Source organism: Periophthalmus magnuspinnatus, chromosome 1, assembly GCF_009829125.3.
Source record: "Periophthalmus magnuspinnatus isolate fPerMag1 chromosome 1, fPerMag1.2.pri, whole genome shotgun sequence".
Classification (NCBI taxonomy): Eukaryota; Metazoa; Chordata; class Actinopteri; order Gobiiformes; family Gobiidae; genus Periophthalmus; species Periophthalmus magnuspinnatus.
In genome coordinates, this window is record NC_047126.1 from 13,142,157 (window position 1) to 13,159,511 (window position 17,355).

The following is a 17,355-nucleotide window of genomic DNA, read 5'->3' on the forward strand; positions in this document are numbered from 1 at the left end:
TCACTCTTCTCATTTGTACTTTGTTTTAAAACACACTGTCTCTTTCAGTAACCATCTGAATAGTTAGTTACAGACGTAGACTTATAAAGTAGCCAATTTCAGTATGAAAGAAATAGTTTAATACTCAAAATATTCACTACAGTACATTAACAGCTATATGTTTACTTTGTTAAAAGACCTGCATGTAGCCTGTGCTCTCACTGTTTAAAAAAGTACAATCACAAATAAACCCAGTGTCTAAACCTGCAGATATAGTACACATACAAGTGTTTCTCAGTATCTGGAAAAGTCATGGCTCATGTGAAAGTTCCAAACCTCCAGAATCATTGAGCTGCAGAGGCTGCACTAGCACTGATTCATCATTGGCTGCAGGTGCTGGGGTTTATGTGGTGAAGATCAACGAGAGTCATTTTAGGTTGAAACTGATTGGATTTCAGCACTGAAATGAAGAATAAATCAGCATTATCAATAAAAGCTATATTTGATAAGAGCATGTTTACCTAGTATTTAGGGACACAGATAAATCAGGTTTATGGAATTTAAAATAAAAAAAAGTGTTAAAAATACACTGCTGCTTTAAAACACTGCTGCTGATTTGTACATCGTGACAAATATTATCCTACCTCTGCTGGGTCCTTTTTTCCCAGTTTTACCCGTGAGTGTGTAGGCACATCATTCTCCTGGAGAAGCTACTATTAACTATTTATCATAAAAAATGGCATAGAACAGTAACGAGTATAAAATACTTAATAGAAGAAATGAACGTGCCAGCCCTTCATTATAATTCTCACAGTCTAGTTTAGACCTCTTTTCTAAGAAAGAGGATCTTTGGGGACCCACACTTGAGTAATAGGGCTATACTATTCAAAATGTAACCTTATTCAGTCAGGTTAATTGAGGTTGATAGGCTTACATTAGTTAACATGTTCTTATTATTTTGCATATTACTGTCATGTAACAGCCGCACTTACATCCTCTCCATGCGCTAATGCTCTTTGTCCTGGAGAGTGCCTGTCCCCACACTCACTCACCTTCTTCACAGTGACCCCTCCTCCTTCGTGTCTCTCCTTCCCGTTTCAAACACAGAGACATTTACGCACGGCAAACTTTTTCCCTCCTTCCCTCTCCTTGGATGCGATGAGCTTTGCAAATCTCAGCGCGTCTTATTTTCATTAACGCGAGATTGACGTGGCACTGGACGCACGATGACAATGAACTTCACGGCTAATAAAACTCAATCAGCTGCTGTCCCAGTCAGAGGAAAATCATTTTCGCAGGGAGATATCTGAATGGAGAGCGCGCAGATGATGGAGCAGGTGCGGGGGAGCGGCGGAGAGGGAAGGGAAGACTTTTGAAAACGCGATACTCAGATTGATCATCGCTGGAATTATGGATTCAACATGTAACTTGCTGTTTGCACAATTTAGAAAGTTTACAAACCGGAAGGAGATGACTACCAGCGCGTGCCTTCTGCTGCTCGTTCTGTATCTTGCAGGTAGGTTTGTCATTATCATGGGAAAGAACAATTAAGTTTTTGTTCGGGCTGAAAATGATTCAAATGTGGGATATATCATTTTTTCTCCATTAGTTGAAGCGAGTTAATTACACGGTAGAGTAAGAAATCTGGCCTTTGACGCTCTTGTGATGGACTAGATGGGCTTCTTATGGCTGGTGTCCATTTATTGAGTCCATCACTCATCCAAGTGTGTGAGGATGACCCTCCAATGTCAATCAATAGACTATCAGTGGAGTCCTCTGCTCTTTGATGCAGCCTCTGAGCTACTACTTTCTATCAAGTTTGAATACATGAATACTAGCACCAACTTAGGCTGTATAACTTTTTATTTTTTTATTTTTTATTATGACTTTAAAGTTGAATGACGTAACTTTTCTGGTTGCTTCCATGAAAAACGTATTACTTTGTTAGAATGTTCCACAGTATTCCATTAAACATAATATAATTTATTCATTTATAACTGTTTTTTATTGTTGTATTACCCCAAATTGACTCTTGTGAGCTTTAAGCCATGTTATAATGTTGTTACCTTCTTAAAAAAACATACCTGGAGTTGTGTTTTGTTTCATTTACACATGTTTGAGTAACCTTTTATTTTTAGTCTGTCTACATCTCCAAAGCTCCAAATGCTCCGTTCCACCTTGTGATGTCATGAAGTGGTAGTTTTTAGGTTAACATCTACCTTTTATCTTAAGTTCAGCAGAGATTGACAATTCTAGGGGTGAAATCATCCAAATGTTTCTAGTGAAGGTCTATGGAGTTTGGATTTTGATGATGATGTAACATTATAACAGATCAGAAAACAGCATAATATGAGCCCTTTAAAAATACATTGAAAAACATGCATTCTAACTGTGAGCGGACTCGCCTCGCCATGATTCTGACCAGAAACATGGCCTGGTGGATTCAATTTAAAGCCATACTGTGAAACATTCCACGCAAAGCAATAAAATCACCATGGAGATGATCAGATGACAAACCCCCTTTCAGTAAAGTTACATAATGACCCTTTAAGCCAAATTGTTGTTTCTGGGGTAAATTATATTACTCTGCGTGTATTTTCTGTTGCTGTTTTGAAGTACTTAAGTTTGTATTCCTGTTTATTTTGTGTCTGATTACACAATGAAAACTCAGTGATCAAAATCGTGTTACTTCAGACTCACAAAGCACATCTGGCAGAAACATGATAGCAAAGCTCATAAAACTACACAGCCATCAGACACACTGACACCACTCTTATACAGCAGATTTACAGAGAGGTGCTCAAGGCTGATCATAAATCGGGTTGGCAGTTAAATTCTCCAACCACTCATATTGTGAACTGCCCTTGAGCAAGACAAAGGCTGTGAGTGGGAAGTGTTGTCAGAAAACAGTATATTAACATCTGTAATAAATAAACACATCATTTCAGTACAATAGAAATCAACAACCTGGCCTATTATTATCAATACGCAGTTGAATATAATGCAGTCTACAATGGAAAAAAGTAATAAAAAACTAGAAATATCTGTGGTCAGTGAAAATACAGCAATATTCATATGTACTAAAGTGCATGAAGTCACCTGTAAACCTCTCTAAACATTTGCCCCACAGAACTAGTTTATATTCTAATATTGGAGCGCAGGTCATCCTCTGAAAAGACTCTGTAAAAGGGTTTGAATAATTCACTTAGGACCTTTTTCTCTTGACCGTCTCAGTCTTTTAGGAAGCAAATATCTACTTCTGTTCTAAAACCAGAGCACGCTTTTATTATCCTGACCTATTTTCTCAATACTGAGCTGTACAATATGACAAGGACTGTACAAAGTAGTACACATTTAGCATAGGATGTCAGTAATTACTTAATATCTGCGTTCCTAGTAGATAATACAGGTCACAGTCAAATGAAGGTGGAAAATACATGTTGAATTAGCAATAATATAGTTATGTTGAATGTTTGAATTTGAAACATTTATATTGTTGATAATAAATCATCTCAAAATGCATCAAAAAGACCTGATTAAAGTTAAAGTAGAACGAACTTATGTTGTAATCTTTCCACAAACATAAAGTGACATTTCTGTGCTTTTCGCATTTGTCTGATACTTAAAACTGAACTAATACATTTAAAGACACATTTTAGCCTATTTCTGCTGGATTGCCAAGATAATGTCTGATTATTGTTATCAAGATAAATGTTACAATACAATTTATTTTTGCCTTTATTGCCTGCCCTGCATCAGTCATGGTGGGCCAACCAGGGATGGTGCCAGACATTTTTGGTTGGAGGAGCTATGGGAGTTCTAAGTTTTTCAATGGAGGTGCTCACTTAACATGGTAATATAGATCCATTTACCACGTTTGAGTCGCTGTTGTAAACCAGTTTAAATGTAGTTAGCCTCTGTAGTGACTTTTAAAGCCTAATATGGAATCCTTTTCAATTGTAGTCTCATTTTGAACACTGTACAGTTGCCATTTGTACATTTTTATTTGGGATTAATTTATGCAATGAAAATGGGGCAAAAACCTTTGGGGGAGCTATGGAGGCGTGTTGGCTGTTCCAGGGGAGGCTAGTGCCCCCTTATGTTTATGCTTATTAATTAAATATGGGACAGTGCACATTGATCAACATGTGTTAGTACAGCATGTAAAAGTGCCAGAGTTAGCCATGCAGGCTAATTTTCATCCGTAGTCCCATTGGCAGGTTGATGGCAAGACAAAAAAAGGACATAGGCACAGAAAACATTCAGTCCATCACACATGACAAAGCACATTAAAGATCAGTGAATAATACTGTAGACATATTAGTAAAATTAGAACATGCTAAAAGCACAGCACATACATGAACAACAATAAACATAATTCACAGTCACTCAACAAGACAGAGACATTTGCTGTGATGCAAAAACACATACAGATTAGTTATGTTCACATGTCTGATTGTCCAGAAGCCACCGCTTCCCAGATCTACTAAAACTATGGATAGAAGTAATATTCCTTATTTCTGTGGGGACCAGATTCCAGGAATGAGCGGCACGAACTGAAAAGGCCGACTGTCCAAATGAAGTTGTTCTAAATGGAATTTTACATATTCCTCTGCTTGATGCTCGAGTGTTTGTGTTTAGATTCAACTGTATGAACTCTTTTAATGGGGTGGAGCTAGACCATGAAGGGTTTTATAGACCAGGACAATGTCTGAATAAACAATTAAATTTTCCCAATTTAAAACGTTATATTTCCCCAATATTTTACAGTGATGATAGGAGTTAGACTTTTGATCTAGTGTTTTCAGACTCTGCTTGTAGAGCCTTTCTATAGGCAGCAGTGTGCTTTTGTTTGCCTGGCTCCAGTCCTGGCCCCGCCCCTGGGTCCAACTGACCTAAGGTCTACCTATACAATGAATTATATTACACAGCATCTACCGATTTTTTTACATGTACATTTGCCATATTTTCAACATTTTCAACTAAACTTTATATAAAAGATCAAACAGGGCAGATGGCACCATGAGGCTTTACCCCTGAGCCTCCATCAAAGGAAAGGAAACAGTTAAATAATTCAGCTGATGTAATACTCAGAGAAAGTGCGTTACTCTTCTGTCTTTCTTCTTCTTGTTGTTTTAAGTATTTGTTTCCCTGCAGACTTGAAGCTCGGGTCAGAACATGTTGTCCATCATGAACATCACCACCTGAAATATAGAGTGAAATACAAAGCCAAATATACTATGGATATTTCTTTGATTATAAACTATTTGTTCCTGTGTAGGAGTTTTCCAGAAAGAGGAAAAAATTAGGACAGTTGCCATAAAAATTAACAATTGGTTGATTTAATTGGGAAAAATATCTTGCACGCAACAGGCATTTTTATTCAGTATTTTTTATTCAGTATCAGTTAAAGCTGCATATACCGAATATATAAACTAAGGTTATGGGTGGTAATCATTTTTCTATAGCACTTTTCCAGCTTCAAGGCACTCAAAGCTCTTTACATCAAGGAACCACTCATCCATTCAAAGACACATTCATACACCAGTGTACGCAAACACGGAGGGTGTGCGGTGGATTAAGTGTCTTGCCCAAGGACACAACAACAGCTTTCATCGGTAGCAGTCCTCATCCTCTGCTTGCCATTCATAACAGCAATACACGAGCACTGCAATTAAAGTACCCATTAATTTTTCATGTAAGCACTTTTAAATTCGCTCCATACAAATTACTATATGCGATGGATCATTATCGCTGTGAAATTGGAGCTTTTTAACCAGGAGTTTATTTATGTAGATTATTGAATTCATTCCACCACTCCTCCCTCCATTCCTGTTTGGCTCTGTGACTAACTGGAGCAAATCCTTTCTTCAACAGCCCTGTATACAGATATAAAGTGAGATTTAACAGATTACTCTCAAATTATGAACAGTTTTGAGTAGGCCTGTCTCAATAGCAAATTTTGAAGCACGAGATACTACAGAGATATACTGCCATAACGATAATATTAAAACTACTGTGGCACAATAACCTTAAAGCGGGATAATCTGACTGAACAAATGTTTAAATACACATCATTAAATGGCATGAGTAGCAACAAATAAATGGCAGAATGAAGCAATACGTAGCCACAGAAGTTACCTTTTCAACCCTCCACAGCTCAAATCTGATCGTATTACAACAAAAATAACAAAAATCTCCCTATTATTGCAAAGAAACTATGCACAAGATAACTATTGAGCTCCAAAATATATTGTTCCAGCTTTCATATATTGAACGATTAGTAGATATAGTATATGGGCCATTGCTGCCTGTAAACTCACTAAAACACACAACTCACGAGGCACAGCACGGCTCTGCATATCTCTAAATATTATCCTGTCCCTGTTGCTGTTGTCACTTGCTCTGACAATGTGGATGTAATGCAAGCTCAGAGCCAGGACTGGAGGCTATTCTGCTATTCCACTAAAATTATTCATGTATTTAATCAGTTTTACATAAGACATAGTTTCAGGTTGAGTAGAGAGACAAAGTTCTGGAGATCTGCGCACTGACATAGATGCTTGACTGGATTTAGTTTGTTCTTTTGCATTTAAAGCTTGCAGCACAAAGCACTCACTCATTAGAAGACGATTTAAATGCCCCATGGTGTAGTTTACTCACAGATAACTAGTTTATTGCTCATCATTTGGGAGTATAAACATTAATTATGATGCCCTAAACTACAGCAGGGAAAAAACATGTGCCACCACAGGCCAACTGGCTTTTATCTTTAAGTACTTCTGGCGTTTAGTAACAAAACCCTTCCCCTTGAGTTAAATATAAAGGCATAAAAATGTCTCTTTTGTGTTTTTTGTTTGGAATGGCACTTTAAAGGACACAGAAATCCATAATTTGTCTCTGTTAATTGTATTAATAATAATGCCTTATACAATGACCGAAAGGGCAAAATCGCAGATATAAGCAGTCGAAGTTTCCATTGGTCATCTGTCCTGGATGACTCCTGGATGCCTTTCGGGAGAGGTGTTCCAGGCAAGTACCATAGGGAGGAGGGGAAGACGTAGAACACACTGAAGGGGCTATGTCTCTGGGCTGGCCTGGGAACACCTTAGGATCCCACTGGAGGAGTTGGAGGAAGTGTCTGGGGTGTGGGAAGTTTGGGAGTCCCTGCTTAGACTGCTGCCCCCATGACCTGGCGCAGGATAAGTGGAAAAAAAATGGATGGATGAATGGCCTTACACATATTTTGCACCTAATAACATCGACATGCCTCTGCAGTGCATTATGTAGTTATTGTTTCATCCACTATACCCTCTGTGGTGGTAAGATACTTCTGTAACCATAGATTCCCTGGTGTAGATTAAATTAAGCAACGGCAATCACTCAAACAACAAGGTGGACAAAGTGTCTTGCCACGACGACGCAAAAACAGCATTCACTGGTCAGAGCTAGGATCAAACACTTAATTTTCGGTTGGTGGGTGAATGCTCTAACCAATGTGCCACAGCATCACCATATAAAAGTACCTTCATCTAATTCTTATCATGATCTGCAACATTAAAAGCTTTCATCTGAACACAATGCACATTTGATAAACACAGCAAAAGGCATCTGATTTGTGTCTATGTGTGGGTAGGCAGCAGAGCAGAGAACGCAGAGGAGCGGCTGGTGAACCACCTGCTGGGGCCGGAGCGCTACAACAAACTGATCCGACCTGCTTTGAACAAGAGCCAACAGGTCACCATCTCCATACAGGTGTCTCTGTCCCAGCTCATCAGTGTGGTCAGTACTATTTCACACTTCTAAAATGATAAAGAAAGAGCATGAAGTTTAACTGAATCCATCCTGTATCCACTCAATAAATGATAGATGAAACAATGCAACAGTTCAATATTCATCGTGGGTACTTCTGTTTATTAGTATACAGGGGAAGTTTATTATTTCTCTGTACTACAATAACATTTGAGCCGTAAACGATTAAATAAATATCTTCTGATTTATTATGAATGCAAACTAACTGCTAAAGATTTATTATTATTATTATTATTATTATTATTATTATTATTATTATTATTATTATTATTATTATTATTATTATTATTATTATTATTTTATTGTTTATTGTACATTTAGAAGCTTTTTTTTAATAATTCTGCTTTACAGTTAATGGCATAAATCTGTTTCAATATTTTCATTGATATTATCGCAATATATCGCACATTAAAATTTGTTATTGTGAAAGGCTTAACTGGATATATAAACTTTGTGTTTCGTTCTGTTTGTAAACTACTGTATAAAATGTTGGCTGCTCTCTTCTTTGTGCACAGTTTAAATAAATGTTCAAGGAAGAATTGTAGCTTTAGGAGATCAGGTTTTTTTCCAAAGAACAGGGAAGAAAAGATTAGATTAGATCAGCCTTAAACTATAAAACACATAAATCTGACACTGGGGCCAACAGGAAGAACAATGTTTGTAATAATTCCAGCTAAAGAAAAGATTAGAATAACAACATTACAGAGAAAATATGTGTCTGTGCTCTTACTGGTTTATAAGAGGGATTAAAAACACAAACTTGGCTTGTGGTAACCTGCTTATTAAGGACAAATATGTGTTGTTCATTGTAACCCTAACCACAAGGGATGGACACGTTCTGCATTTTGATTGGATAAACAAAACACACTATGAAAACATAAACAGTTTGTACATTATGAACTGTATTTTTGTCACTAAGAATACAGTTCACAGTTGTCATAACAATCATCAAACAATATATTTGAACATGTTTACTTCATATACAGGTAGACCCATGATAACACATTGTAAAGTATTATATGTTGCTCCAGAAAATATCCAGAAAAATATATTGAAACTACTTTTACCACTGACACAATAACTCTAAAGCAGGATGATACCAGTAAGCCTTTTTGCTAAGTGAACCACATTGAAAAAATGTGGCCAGCAAGAAATAAATAGCACCATGATGAAACGAAATGAAAGTGTATAGTAGTTTTATGCAGTAAAAGCCGAAGTTAAATCTGTCAACTGGACAAAAAGTTGTTGGAGTGAAGGTGTTTTGCTGCTCAACACATGGAGAAAGCCCTTTCGGCTTGTGGATATCCAAAATGGGCCTTCAATAGATCTAAGAGAGCTAAAAAACATGACAACAGGGAATCTGAACCAAGAAGGAAATATGTAACAATTCCTTACACAGCTGGTGTGTCTAAAAAGCTGCAGAGAATTTTCAAACATTTGAAATTCTGGTCTATTTCAAACCTACAAACACTTTAAGACAGAAACTAGTCCACCCAAAGGACAAAACCCTGAGCCATAAATAAAGTAGTAATAAAGTCTACTCCATTCAGTGTAGTGAAGAGTGCAATGAGCGGTACATTGGAGAAACTAAACAGCCACTCCACAAGAGAATGTACCAACACTAGCGTGAGAACTCCTCTGGACCCCAATCTGCCGTACATCTCCTTTTCAAAATCACTAACCACTCCCTTGAAGACAGTGAGGTACAGATATTAGCCAGAGAAAAGAAATGGTTTGAGAGGGGAGTTAAAGAGGCTATTTTTGTTAGAAAAGACAGTCCTTCCTTGAACAGGAATGGGGCCCTGAGACATAATCTATCCCCTATATATAACTCCATCATCAGACCCAAAGTAAACAAAAGAAACAAAGAGAGCAATAAAGGTAGTAGGCACATTAAAAGTGAATGATTATGCTAAATAGGTCTCAAGCACAGTGCACACTTATTGTAGCTCAGTAGACCTAGCGTACATAGAGAAACTCTTAAGAAGCTGTTTACAGTTTCAGTGTAGTTAGCTCCTCCCTTCAGCCAGATATAAGGCAGTGTCCACCAGCAATCTGACCAGAACTGAAGAAACGTCTTCAATCCTACAACTTTTTGTCCAGTTGACAGATTTAACTTTGGCTTTTACTATAGTAGTAGTTTTAGTATCTATAATGTGTCATAGAAGTGAATTATTCAACCAGCTACAGTTCAAATATTATCAAATAGGTTTAATACTACAAAAAATAAGACAAAGTGCTCTACTACTGCAAAAAAAAAAAAGTACATGCGATAATTACTGAGCCTGAAAAAATATTGCTCTGCGTATCATATATAGTCGGTGTAGTAATTATCATGACAGGCCTATATACAGGGAGAACAGATTTGTTTTAGAATTAATTTGAAGTAAACATGAACGCATTAAATACAAATGTAATTTCCACTGATTTTAAACACAGAAGACTCCCTGTCCCACAGCCAGAAATGTGTTGCCATTAGATTTATGGCAGTGGTTTTTCAGCCATAGTGCACCACGTTTTGTTCATTGTATGCTCAGATACAGTGCACAGTAAGCAGCCCAGACAATTAGTAAATGGATCATTGGTCGTTTCATAGCAATCCATCTCAGTGGTAACAAATATCTTTTAAATATTGAACAAAACCTTGTGAAAAATAGTTTCACTACACAGACAGGCCTTTGTGCAGTATATTCATGTTCTAAATGTGTTTCTCTCCTTATTTTCAGAATGAACGAGAGCAGATAATGACGACCAATGTGTGGCTCTCCCAGGTGCAGTATTGTGCTGATGTGCTCCTGATGACCTTTCTCAGCTGTGCAAACTCTTACTCATGGATTTTGCCTTTGTGCTATAATCTGTATACAGGAGTGGAACGACTATAGGCTCAGGTGGGACCCAGAAAAGTATGGCGGCATTAAGAAGCTGCGAATACCATCCAAACTCATCTGGCTCCCGGACATTGTGCTCTACAACAAGTGAGAGTCCCCAACTCATTCTCATAATGAACTCTTAATTGAGCAGGTGGAAGCTGGTGGGAAACATACAGTAGAGGTATTTATAGTCAAATATACATAGCTAAATTATTATAGCAAATTTTACAGGTTGTTATCCAGTACCTGTTTTACAAGTCAGGTTAATTTGAAAAGCCTTAATATTTAAAAAATAAAAATAAAGCTTTGAATTCATTTTAGTTATAGTCTACTCTTTTTGTTTGCAATCAAAAAAAGTTGTGTTATAAGCTTTAATGTATTTAATTTAAACTGTTTTATCTATAGCTTGGATTAGAGAAATGCCAATATTTGGACTTTTTAGTGTATGGGCTAAGGGCCTTCAATCTACAGCATAGGCAGATTTTTTGTTTTCATCAATCTGCTGCCTAAAAAATACACACAAAGCTTTATTTTAACACTTTAATACAAAGAGACAGCTGTACAAAACGTGACAACACTGCTCTCTTATAGGTTTGTGATAAAATGGGGCTTGAGATGAGTTTGTAGCACATTTAAATTACATAATATGGGGAAAATAATCAAAATCGACCCAACATATTGGCCCAAAATATCGGCCGATCTAATGACTTTTCATATTTTTATGTATTAGTTTGAACAAAATGCAGTATAACAACAGACCAAACCATGTATTTTTCTTATTGTAGCTATAACATCTGCTTTCATTTCATTTTTTTAATTCACTCATGACCTTTTATATGGTATGAGGCACAGATATATTAATACATGACAAAATTAATTAGTTGTAATATGATAACATGATGAATTTTTAAAATCAGTTTTCAGTGTGGTTACTTCTTGTCTCCTTTTCCCAGTGCGGATGGCGTTTATGAAGTTTCCTTTTATTGCAATGCTGTGGTCTCCAACACGGGGGACATCTTCTGGCTCCCTCCGGCCATCTACAAGTCGGCATGTCCCATTGAGGTGCAGAATTTCCCATTCGACCAACAGAACTGCACCCTCAAGTTCCGCTCCTGGACCTACGACCACACGGAGATCGACGTAGTCCTCACCAGTGACTACGCCAGCAGAGACGACTTCACGCCCAGCGGAGAGTGGGACATCGTGTCGCTACCAGCACGCAAAAATGAAGACCCCAATGACATAACCTACCTGGATATTACCTACGACTTTATTATCCAGAGGAAGCCGTTGTTCTATACCATTAACATGATCATCCCTTGTATTCTGATCACGTCGTTGGCCATCTTAGTTTTCTACCTGCCGTCAGACTGCAGAGAGAAGATGACGCTGTGTATCTCAGTGCTCCTGGCGCTCACTGTGTTCCTGCTGCTAATTTCAAAGATAGTACCACCCACCTCACTGGCAGTGCCCCTCATAGGTCTGTTATCTGTTTTCAAGAACATCTAAATCGTTTATATATAGAATAAATCTGACTCAAAGAGAAGGTTGGCAGGCGAGATGGCAGGTGTTTGGAAATCACATTCACTTTTATATATATATAAAAAAAAATGCTGTATTGTTAGAAATGGTATGTATGCAAGAGATAAATTTTATATATTTTAACATTTTAAGTTTGTTTTAAGTTAAGTACACTGTTTCACAACTGACAGACAGCTACTGAAAGCCTGAGGCAGGTGGACAGTGTTAATGTGGACCTATTCTGCAAAATTGACTTCAAAGCTTTTAGCCATGTTATAGTGTCCCCTCACCATTTACTCATCCAAAGGTGTTTTTGGAGTGGTTCGTACATGTTTGGGTAATCTTTAATCACTTATTTCCAAAATGCCATTTTGCCAATCAACTCCCGTTTTTGCCACCAGGGGCATATACCCACGTCTCTGTACTTACTTCATTCTCCAATTTTATTTTCTGAATAGATGGGACACGTAGGATTTAGCAGTGTTGTATAGTCATTTTGGTACAAATGGAAAAACAGTCCATCTTAATGTATGGTCATGAGTTTGGGTAATGACCAAAAGGACAAGATTGCGGATATAAGTGGTCGAAATTAGTTTCCTTCACAGGAAACACTGGAGATAGAGTGAGGACCTCAGCCATGCAGGAGGATGCAGCTATATTGAGTATAACCGCTTCTCCTACATGTCGAGTGGAACCAAGTGGAACCGGCTGAGGTGTCTTAGGCATCTGTTCTGGATGCCTCCTGGACACCTCCCGGTCCCACTGGAAGGGGGCCCCAGGGAAGACCCAGGACATGCTGGAGGGACTATGTCTCTTGGCGGGCATGGGAACGCCTCGGGATCCTTCAGTTAGTGGAGGAAGTGTGTGTGGAGAGGGAAGTCTGGGCATCTCTGCTTAGACTGCTGCCTCTATGTCCAGACCCTATATAAGCAAAAGAAAAGGAATTGATAGAAAAAAAATCTGCAGAGGTGAAGTCTACAGAAATCTATTCATAGGAGGTGCCAATGACTTTGCGTCTCTTTGTTCTGATGATTTTTACGGCAGCATTGGCTCCCATTGGTCACTTGTTTCTTTTATTTACACGTTTTAGGTGAATATTGCGATTTAAAATTTCCAACCTATAATATAATGATCCATGGATGTAGATATATTATAACTGTATAGCAGACACAAGCACAACATTCAATATGGGCAACTTTATGATATGTATTATGATTAAGAGAGACTTCCACAGAGTACACTGTTGCAGTACTCTGCCTTTTTATTTATTTATTTAGGAAAAGGGCATAGCAAAAGAAAATTATATTCTGTCAACTAGAGTTTTTCCAGTTGACAGAATAGAATTTTCTTTTGCTATGGAGCCTCCTTGGATGACTGAGGGATTACACTCAATAGAAAAAGTACAGTACATATTAATCAACACATGCATCATGTATAAAAATGCCAGATCTTTGCTACAGGCTAATTTCCATCTGTTGTCCATGGATAGGCTGATATTGTATATATTTAAAAGTTATACAGAACACAACATTAAACATATATTAGTAAAATAAAAAGTTGCTATTCTTTTCTTTTTCATCATCTCTTGACTAAATATGGAGCTGAATAATTTGATGTGTTGTTTCCTCAGGTAAATATTTGATGTTCACAATGGTACTAGTCACATTCTCCATCGTGTCCTGTGCCTGTGTCCTCAACCTTCACCACCGCTCCCCCTCCACCCACTTCATGCCCGACTGGGTCAAACGCATCTTCCTCGTGCGACTCCCATACTTCCTCTTTATGACCCGCCCACGATCCAACAACCGGGACAAGCTCAAGGTGAAGTTTCCAATCCGGAGTACGACAACACTCAACTCACAGCTCTCCAGTATACGATTAGGAGGGGACTTCTATGCACAGGAGGACTATTCACAGAAGTACCGCTGGAAAGGAACTGAACTGCCAGAAGGAGGGGGTGGATTCTCGGACTTTGGCAGGTCCTTGGGTCACCCGCTGGACCCTGCACTGGAGGAGGCTGTGGAAGGAGTCAAGTACATCACTGAGCACATGAAGACCGAAGATGATGATGAAGGGGTAAGTCTACTTAATATACAAAGGAGTTTAAGAAGACAAAAAAGTTCTCAAACATGACCATTCTGTTACAATAATCTTATGCAGTGTAACAGATTAGAACCCAGGAGAAAGAAGGAGAAGACATACAAATCTGCCTATTGTAGTACTAGTAAATGCATGTAAATCTGTGTGTGGTTGTATTTTACTTGGACAAGCCTAGGGACACATACACAGGGCTTTTAATGGGCACTGGCACCATTAAATAAACTACAATATATCAAAGCTAAAGTGCTAAACTCTGTATTGTTCTAGGGGCCTTTTTACCTCCCTGTGCTCTCGTAACTTCTTCTAAAAGTACAACATATCCACATTAAAGGTTGACCCGTAACCCCAGATTTATGGCTCTAAGCACCTTGGCTCCCAACAGATTCCCGCTTATATAAATATTATAAACAGTTTGGTGTGCTGTAATTGCTCATGGCAGATTCACCAAGCTGCCAGTCTCATGTTCACTTTTACTGGCTCTACTGTGAATATAAATACATTGCCGTATGTATTTGATGTCCACATAGCAGCAGTTAATAAAACAAGGCTTTAGAACAGTAATCCTCTTTGACTTTTTAAAATATAGGTTTTTGACTCACAATCTTTACACTAGATGTAATATATATTTATATTATGAATGCAGTACATATGTGCTATCTGGTCATGTAATAGTACAACGCACAGTAAGATCCTGACGTGGGGGAAGAAGCCATAACAACTCTGTACTGTTGTATCCTCTAATGGTTTTACATGGGGTCAAAATGTCTCCTAATGGGAAATTTGGCATTTTATTTACATGTTGTTTAGGTGGATTGTGGGGATTTCGAATCCACAATGAAAGTTTAATATGCTTAATACATTTTAACACAAAATAAGTTGTAGTACAAGTTTTAATATTAATTAGTATCTAGGTATCTGGGATTACTATCAGTAGGCCTGTCACGATAACACATTTTGAAGTTCTGATGAACTGATGAAGTAAATATAGATGATAAACGATAATACTGAAACAAATGTATGGCACTGACATAAAAACCCAACAGCACATTTAAACCACAAAAACTATTCTAAATCTACAATATTGTTAAAAAACATCATAAAGTCAATCAATCAAGTAAACAGCAGAATGAAACACTTAGTTTGCATCAGTAATGAGTCATAGAAATTATTTACTCAAACTTTCATCAAACAGTCAAACATTCTCGTATTGCCAAAAACTAACCAAAAATGTTCCAATAGTGCAAAGAAAATGTACACACAATAAATATTGACCCCAAAAAATATAGTTTCATCTTTTATAGTAGTAGAGTATTTATCGTCCTGGTTATCAGTTATTTTAACAACTCTGGTCCAGTTTACTTTATATAGGCCAATACCATGACAACAGTCATCTCACATGGCTTCATTTGACCTTACTAAATAAAAATCAACAATAAAACAGCTGAAATGTTTCATACCACACTTGCTTCATTATATCTCCTTGATTATAACTCATATAAATTCTGTATAGCACAACCAAACCTGTCTCATTTCAGATCATCCAGGACTGGAAGTACGTGGCCATGGTGATTGACCGCATGTTCTTGTGGATCTTCATCTTGGTGTGTGTGGTGGGGACCCTGGGCCTCTTTATGCAGCCACTGTTTCAAAGCTGGAACACGCCCACAGCCGATGACACAGAGTGAGTCAGACACATGTTTAAAAGCACAACTCCTATCTCCTAGCAACACCTTCTTTCAATCAACCTCTTTTGACAGCGGCTGTTTAAATGCACACCACAAATCTAACCATTATGCACAAAAGGGCAAATTAATGTGGCAAAGACAACAAAAAGATAAATAGTGAAAGAAATATTTCTAAATTCATTGTAATTTATCTTCAAAGTTCAACAGCTACTCAAAAAATCTGTTGATTACTTGACACTGATTTCTTTGGGGCATGTAAACACAGAACATTATTATTGTTTTGTCAGAATATTGCAATTATTTGATTTTTACTGGCCATGTAAATGTACAAATCTGTTTTCTTCCCTTCAGGTATGGAGATTTCTAGGAGCTACAGTTGGTTAAAGGATATTTACTATTAAACTGGAGCAATATGGACTGCACTGTGCTCCTGTGCTTTGGAGTGTGTGTGTAGCCGATTGGGAACAGCAAGTTGGACTTGAATCTGTGGCCTGTTAAACTTTTATTGTCCTGTTTGTTGTTATGCACAGACGGTGGGCTACAGATGTTTTTGATAATAATATCTATTTATACTGTAAAACTAATGTATCAAGTACAACATAGTAAAGTTTCAACTGCCATTTATGCAAGTCATGGACAAGGAGCTCATATCATCTGCTGGATTATACTGGATTATATTTTGTAAAATGTTCTAGTTATTATTCATATGATTCATGTCCTGTAATCACTGACACACCACTTTCAAGTCAAGTATCTATTTTAGTCTGTTTAATATGTCACATTGTACTAAACAATCACAGGACACACACTGAATCTTTCACTGGTCGTCTTTGATGTGTTTATCAGATGTGTACGCACTGTGTATGTTTCTCACCCTGACATAAAATGCCTTAAATAATGAATTAAAAACTCACTTTTAGTTATTAAAAGTTCGTAGTTTCTTTTTTTTCCAGCACATAAACTTCTATAAACTGTTGCCTTGTTGAAGATGCCCTTTTTGACTGATTAAACCTAGAAATCCCCTACAGGAAAAAAACAGCTTAGAGCAAACTGCACCTCCTTCAACTCCATCTAAGAAATAATATTGATATGAAATCCAAATTTAATTGCACTACACTGCACATCTGCTGTATAATGTGTACCACTCTTGTCTAATGCTTTGGGATTACTTCTATAGGGTTACGTCAAAAACTTTTTAAATGAGTTAGAAACAAACCCAAAACTAATTAATTGAATAAATCTATACTAGAACCACTTGGAGAGCACAGTGCAACACACAGGTCCTGATTTAGTCTCTAGAGGTATAGTACTATGTAATTTTTTAGTGAAGGGCCCACCACCTTTACTTGCCCCCAGCGTTTATTCTTTGCCTGGAATGTTGTATGACG

General features: G+C 37.5%; 1 protein-coding gene across 1 annotated transcript; it reads left to right on the forward strand.

Annotated features, from left to right (window-relative positions):
* The first annotated feature begins 1,235 nt into the window (after nt 1–1,235).
* Nucleotides 1,236–16,334, forward strand: LOC117393922 (neuronal acetylcholine receptor subunit beta-2-like). Its single transcript, XM_033991934.2, has 8 exons — nt 1,236–1,495; nt 7,616–7,761; nt 10,518–10,562; nt 10,657–10,766; nt 11,615–12,141; nt 13,813–14,258; nt 15,818–15,963; nt 16,319–16,334. The coding sequence occupies exons 1-8, from the start codon at nt 1,390–1,392 to the stop codon at nt 16,332–16,334; spliced, it is 1,542 nt and encodes a 513-aa protein (XP_033847825.2). The 5' UTR covers nt 1,236–1,389.
* The last annotated feature ends 1,021 nt before the right edge of the window (nt 16,335–17,355 follow it).

What these genes read in the sequence shown, in the direction of transcription:
- LOC117393922 (XM_033991934.2), top strand. Translation starts at nt 1,390, where the DNA reads ATGGATTCAACATGTAACTTGCTGTTTGCACAATTTAGAAAGTTTACA. An exon ending in ACTGGCAGTGCCCCTCATAG is followed by an intron (nt 12,142 to 13,812) that starts GTCTGTTATCTG and finishes TTGTTTCCTCAG; the next exon opens with GTAAATATTTGATGTTCACA. An exon ending in CCGAAGATGATGATGAAGGG is followed by an intron (nt 14,259 to 15,817) that starts GTAAGTCTACTT and finishes GTCTCATTTCAG; the next exon opens with ATCATCCAGGACTGGAAGTA.